Source organism: Strigops habroptila, chromosome 5 (assembly GCF_004027225.2).
Source record: "Strigops habroptila isolate Jane chromosome 5, bStrHab1.2.pri, whole genome shotgun sequence".
Lineage (NCBI taxonomy): Eukaryota > Metazoa > Chordata > Aves > Psittaciformes > Psittacidae > Strigops > Strigops habroptila.
In genome coordinates, this window is record NC_044281.2 from 36,745,859 (window position 1) to 36,753,036 (window position 7,178).

The window sequence follows — 7,178 nt, forward strand, 5'->3', positions numbered from 1 at the left end:
GTTTTGGTTGGGGTTTTTTGTTTGTTTTTTCTTTTTTAGCTCCTCCCACTGTTTAATTTTGTACAATACTCCTCAGAGAATTACAATCACTGTTCCTCTATTTGTATAGTAACACAAACAGTGGTGGACTAGGTTTGCTCCATCCAGCAAAGTAAGGGGAAAAGGCTGCTTTCCTGAAAACTTTCTACAGGAACCACAACCTACAGTGTGCAAGTCGTTTCCAGCAGGCAATGAACTTAGTCAGATTTGGTCCTAGGCATTAAAGCTACAAACAAAAATAGTATGAAAGGCAAAGAAACAAAAACATGTGTTTTCATCCAGAACACTCAATAACACTTTTTGAAAACTATTAAATAGAATGCAGTTAAAATCCAGATCAAGCTTTTCATTCCTGTGAAGTTATGAATCATAAGGACCTTGATGAGTTAGGCCTGCTGGTTTTTGTTTCCTTGAAGAATTAAGATTCTGACTGTCTAAAAAGCATGAAAACAGACTTCGTGAGTCTCTCCAGGAGAATGTATCCTTTCCAACTTCATTACATCCACGATTTAAACATGAAAAATTTGCACCTCTTTCCCTGAAGTTCTCCCACAAAGCTGTGGTATAACAGGAATTAGGGGGGTTTTATCTCTAAGTCTGGCCTGACATGCAATACTTCAAAGTAATACTTACTTCAGTTGTCTGTTTAGTTCTTCAACATAATTCTTTTGGTCCAAAATTGCAGCAATCTGTACATTCCTAAAGCAAGCACATAATAAAATTAGCTTTAACAAAATGATATAGTGAACTATGTACTGAAAATACATATCATATGCAAATGTTGTCCATCTTAATTGTGCTTTTTAAAAATAAAGGAAGCAACTTCATCTCACAATCATGAAGTCAGTAACTGACACGTTGTGACATCATTGAAAGACAAAAACACGCCAATGCTTTAACTATAAACAATTTCTCTACATGAAACCTAAGAACACAGTCTCAGAAGAAAAAGGATGTTCACTTACTCTGCCATAATTCTGGTTTTTTTTAAACACTGACTAAATCCCAAGCTAAGGCCTTAAAGGTTAACAGGTTCCTTTTCACTGACACCTTGCAATCTTCCAATACTGTCCATGAGGTAAAGGAAGCAGGTGATGATGCTGAGGCTTGCTTCAGAGTACAAATATTCTTCCAGCTAACTAGTAATACAGAACCATGTAGCATGCCATTTTTCTCAAGACAGTGAGATTGGAATATTTCACCTTTGGGAACCTAACTTATTTCTACAAAGAACAGGGCACCAGTCAAGAAATCACCTGTTAACATGCAAAATCTGAGGTATTTGGTGAGGACATACCTTTCCTTACCTCCAATGTCATCATCACTCTTTAAATACACAGAGAAATCAATCACCCCAACCTAGGGTAAAGGAAACATACAGAGTTCCATATCATACAAGTAACTGCTGTTGATATTCATGGTCTTCTATCTACATAATTAATAAAACCTGAGTTACATCAGCTTTTTTAAGATTGGTCCAGTTTCAGCCAGAAGCTCAAAAAACTGAACTGTAACATTTTAAACAATTTTTTTTTTTTTTTAAGTATAGCCTCACATAGTTGTTAAGAATTACATTCCCTTTGAGCAAAATTAACAATGTGCTGTATACCAAATCCCAAAGAAAAGATCATTTCTTACCTCTGACTGAGCTTAGCCAAGAACTTACAGGAAGACTTTCATTTGGGGAATTATCAGAAACTACTGAACCCCATTACTGATTGAGTAGAGCTGTGACAAATCGTCTGTAGTGTTTCACATGATTTCCTATCACAGCATGTCTCCCAGACTGATGTTTCTCCCATGTTTATTTTTTTCAATATTCCTTGTTAAATAATACTACCTTTCCACACTTGCCAATTCCCAGGTGTACCAACTCAACTGCATTCATCTTTTTTAAACCTTGCTAAATCTGAATCTAATTAATTTATTTTCTGTTCAATTGTAATTTAATCATGTATACTATAAAAAAAAATTACCATAACTTCTGCTTCTAACTCTATTCACAAAAGTATTTAACAACGTTTGCTTTACCAAAACCCTTCCTTTTTGGTCTCTATCAGCCTCTTCACAAAAGTATTTCAATTTCTCCAATTTACTGCTTCCTTCTTGAACTTCCTTTAGCTTCTGAATATAAGTAACTTGCTAAGTCTAACATTTCCTTTGTTTATACGATGCTCTCCTGCTCTCGTCAGCTTCCTGTGATGATCTTCTACTTGTTCTTTCCCTACCTTTTCTAAAAAGTCTCTTCTCCAAGAGCTTTTTAAAATTCAATTTAATATGCAAAACATTTTACTTTTTAATAGAGTATTATCTCTGTAGAAGTTACTTTGTTTTAATTCTCCATGAGTGCGTTTTCACCATTTCATACGTTTCACCACTGAATAGCATTCCTCTAACATACCAAAACTATGCTCCCAGATGCGACTTCCATCATCCTTCAGAAGTTTATCTTTCTGCTCAATACAACTTGCTGCTTCTGGCTTCTCTGAGTGCCTTATTCACACTACTCTTCAAACAGAATTACTCTAAAATCCCATTTGGACAGCCACCACCACCTTCTCAAACCAACTTTTATTTCCCTTCACTCACCAAAACCAGCAAGTGACCTAGATAACAAAGGCGTAGCCAGCAATATTTTTTTATGATTATTTGTAATATACACATATAACTCTCAATACTAAGAAAAGCACATTGATAAGTTTCCTATAATTACAGGCCTTTCAGTTTTACATCTTCTGCTATGAAAGATTAGTGCCTAAAACTTTAGATAGTAACTAGAATGAATAGTTGAAAACAAGTTAACCCTACGATTCAAGAGCACATATACTAAATTAGCTATAACTTTTCTTTTGCCATAGAAATTGCTTTTTCAGCAAATATATGCTGAAATACAGTAATAATCACTTAAACTATTACATTTTTTCCACAAAGAAGCTTGAAAAAACCCAATCAGGACTGAACACAGCCTACACTTATTTACAAATACCTGTGCATCTGCCCTTAAAAATAATCTGTCAAGCTTTTCATGCAAAAGATCAGCGTTCAAAGTCAAAGCACTTTACAAATGAGGAAGAATTCTAAGTCTTGTTTTCCAGATTGAAAGCAGTCACCCTCTTGTAAGGTCTTCTATCACACTATGCAAAGTAATTTTTTGTTTCAGGTCCTTGAAACATTCTTATTATACCCCCACTATCATCTGATTAAATATCCATACTTCTTATGTTCCAGAACAGGAATAAATGAACCAAATGGGATAAACTGATCATGGAACTATACTTCTCCCGCAAAGGAAAAGGACGAGTTACGCAACTAAAATGGAAAGCACTCTGCATTGCTACTATTGCATCCATTTGACAACAAAGCATAAAACGTTACCCTTGCACTCTGACAATTATCACCATCCAAAGGTCTGACCCAACTGATACTGAGTTAATACAACAGCCCCCAGTGATATAGGAGCTGGATCACACCCTAAACAGCCTCTAGTAAGATTTCTAGCAAGTCACAACTCCATAGTAACAAAATTCACTGCACATAATCTTATGAATTGCATGGATATTACTTTACCTTTATTGACTTACTTGTGAATCTAGGTCTTCTCCCTTCACACACAGGTTAGCATCTATTACATTCAACCCAACTAACAGCCCAACAATAACTGCTCCTTCTTCCTCCATCATTAGTGCATGATACTCATAAAATTCACTGTTAATGAAGAAAAATGCATCTTATTGGATATTCAGTGTATTTAATTGCAATAAATTAATAAGTGACATCTACACCTGAATTGTTTCTCTTACTTTAGCCTTACTGCAACATCCTTAACGATGAACTGAGTCTGACCACACTTTGACCTGCTAAACATTCAAAAATTGAAAGTGCATAGTTTGTCTCAGAGGCTATTAAAAACAAAGATACTACACTTGGTTACAGAAATCTGAGCCACAAGCTGCTGGAGGCCTGGGAAATTTGGGGGGGGCAAGACTTATTTTGCCATAAAAAACCCAAAACAAAACAAAACAAGGCTTTTCTGTATACACTCGCTATTAGCCACTTCTGAATAGGATACTGCAACAGATGGAAGTTTGGCCACACTAAGACAATTCTTATGTTGTTAAGAAATACTAAAGAATGCAAAAGAAGAATGGTAAAAAATGTACCCTGTGTGAAAAAAGATCTGGACTTTAATGAACACACGCTTGAAATTAAAGAAGCCAAGTAAGAGATTAAACAGGTAAGAGAAGAGAAACTTAAAGGGCTGAAATACTAGAAAGGTTTTGAGAAGAAAAACACTCCACTGAGCAACATAATACCAACATTCACTTCCTCCTCCTTGCCTTTTTAAATAACATTCTAGACTCTGTGAAACAAACTGTGCTTTCAATGGAAAAGCCCATAGCTGTTGAACACCAATGTCATCCTGAGATACCAGCATTATCTAGGCAAACAAAGAAAGTCTTAAAAATACGTTCAGGTGATAGAACTGAAATTAAGATGACAAAGCTTTTTTCCCCTTTGTGCTTCAACTACACCATCAGACAGAAGTTAAACTAGAAGAGAGCAATGCCAGTTTTAGAACTGTGAAATAAAATTTCAAGGCAATAGTACTCCATGCAATGGTAGCTCAGTAGGAAACCATGCAGGTAGGGGTGAATTCATCTCCTCTCCAGAGGCTTCTAACCGGTATTCTGCATGGCAGAGTAATGCAGCAGGAGCCCTTCCCCACCACCCTGCCTACATGATGGCAAGGAATCCATCAACTGGCCCTCAATCTTGATGAGGCAATGGTGTTTGGTCCCTCTGCCCTAAGGACTGAAGAAATCAGCCCACGGGCCAGATGTTACACCTTGCTACATTAAGGATACATTAAAAAGTAGTAAATAGAATTTTCTTTTTTTTCATAAATTAAACGATTAAAAATAAATTATAAACAAAATCTACTTAATTGTTTACCTGAGAAGATCTCTCTGAATGATCAAACAGCGAAGATAGTCAGCCATTTTCTTCTGCATTAGCGCTAATCGTAACCAGGCCCGGGCACGGCCCAGTGGTGTTCTGGAAAAAAGGGCATGAAGACAAACAGTCCCAAATCAACAATATATCAATTAATTCACTGTCTTAAACATATGGCTAGTGGTAGAGCTATTGGTATTTCTGAAAGGGTACTTCAAACTATGAGTTGAGCAATGCAGTCTAGGAAGCCATAACATTTAGGCTTTGACTCCAAGCTTTGGGATTACATTGGAAAAAATTTCATCAACTGCGATGGGCTTGGGAGAAGATGCTGGAAAGAAAATAATAGAGAAAGCACAAGAGTAACATTAACTGTTTTGCTCAGAGAGTGAAAACATGCCACTTTCTACACATTGTTGTATTACAATGTGCTTTGTTCTCACACAGTACGTGGCCAGCAGTGCTGAAAGAATTTTTAAGAGTGGTGCTGTTTTCCATTAAGTACCTTCTTCTTAACCTGACAGTGCTGTAATGATAATCTTGGAAGTCCTGTTTCTAGCTGAAGTAAAATGTCTGCAACAGTTCAGATTCCCTTCTGCAACTTCCTTATAGTCTTCAGAGGAATTGTGAGAAAAGTAATCAAATGTCCATTACAACCCATCACGCAAGCTTGCCTTCCTAATCCTATTCTCTGGATCTACACAACGCGTACTGAATTTTAGCTTTAACTCATAGTTCTTTACAAACTCAAGGCATCTCAGACAATTCAAAAGAGATGAAAATGTATGTAACTGGCAAACAATATCCAACAAATTATACCTGCACCTTTAGATCCTTCTCTTCTAGTGCTTACATGCTTCAAAGTGGTAAGCATGTAAATGAAACAACAACAAAACAACAAACAACAAAACCCAAACACATGCTATATGAGGAAAGGACGACTATAACACACTTTGCAAAAGTTGTTATTTCATTTGTCCTGATACAAGTGTAAATAATAATTTATATAACTATGTGCTTTAGATAAGGTCTAAGTTATAAATTATAACCCTTATACTGCCATATACCAATGACAATGTAACCAAACCCTTTTGGAATTCAATGTATAAAGCTAAATACAAAAGCAGAGTGCAGTGGAATGGGAGAAGATTGTAGTTCACAGCATAAATTTAGATTTGAGAAGAACCCTACACACCAGAATCTGAAAAGCTGCCTAATACTTTCCTCTTCTATGTGTTACCTTTTGTTTTTACACAGCCTTTGCTGACTAGACTCACTAGCTTGCTGCAGTAACAGACTACAGGCTGTTCGATACATAACCTGTTCCTTTTTGCATTGTTTTTGTTGACCATTCAGAAAACTTCTCCCAGCAACATCAGGAAAGAACATAAAAATACTACTTTTTTTAGCTGTCTAGTGCAGAACATGAAAAGCTAGTAAGATTAATCTGTGCTCTCCCCCTATATCATCTCAAAATGCTTGTTCAAAAGCTTGATTAATGCCAAATGAAATCATGAGATGTGTAGATTCTCAATCAGGTCCTTTATTTTCTTGCTGTATTTTATCAATGCTACTTACTTAAGGCCAGGCAAATCTCTGACACTTGCTGCTATTTCCTCAGCTTCTGGATATAATTTCTCCACAAGTTCCAGAGGACCCCAGATGGTTTTATTGTAACTTAGAAAGGATTTTCTTACTAGGAAAAGAAAAATTAGGTAACTGAATTAATTTAAATTACTGGAGTAGCTTCACAATAGCTGGTGTGACAGAAGGATTAATTGCTGAGCCTAGACTTCCACATAACTGATAACTGATGCTGGTCAATTCACCGGTATTCAAAGCCATCTTCTGAATTACATCTCTGTGAACAGAAAATTGCTGTGCTAGAACAAAATAGTACAAAAAGGATGACTAGCTAAAAATACAAGCTATATGCATACATACACGTAGTTGTGAAAATCCCTGGCCCACTTGCAACGAATAGTATACAAAAGAGAAGCTGGTAAACATGGAAATGTATGTTGTGAAGTATTACTAATGACACAATTATAAAAGGTAACCATTTACATATTTTCTCCACTTCTTAAAGCAGCATAACACACTTTGATTTTATCTTATTCAAGAAAGAAAACAAGAAAAATGGCATGGCTAGGATGAGAAATACGCAGCTAGAGCAATTACCACAC

At 36.2% G+C, this 7,178-nt stretch overlaps 1 protein-coding gene across 4 annotated transcripts in view; it reads right to left on the reverse strand.

The window, feature by feature from the left end:
* The window catches only part of RUFY2 (RUN and FYVE domain containing 2), a 30,849-nt gene that overhangs the window by 16,748 nt on the left and 6,923 nt on the right, over window positions 1-7,178 (reverse strand). For all 4 annotated transcript variants that reach the window (XR_003991471.1, XM_030486542.1, XM_030486544.1 and 1 more), the window contains exons 3-7: window positions 6,571-6,688; window positions 4,993-5,094; window positions 3,621-3,744; window positions 1,337-1,398; window positions 673-738 (exon numbers count right to left, since the gene is read on the reverse strand). Coding sequence is in view for 3 of the 4 variants with exons in the window: in XM_030486542.1 (XP_030342402.1) it covers window positions 673-738; window positions 1,337-1,398; window positions 3,621-3,744; window positions 4,993-5,094; window positions 6,571-6,688 (472 nt within the window). In the remaining variant the exon portion in view is untranslated. The remainder of the gene's footprint in view (window positions 1-672; window positions 739-1,336; window positions 1,399-3,620; window positions 3,745-4,992; window positions 5,095-6,570; window positions 6,689-7,178) is intronic.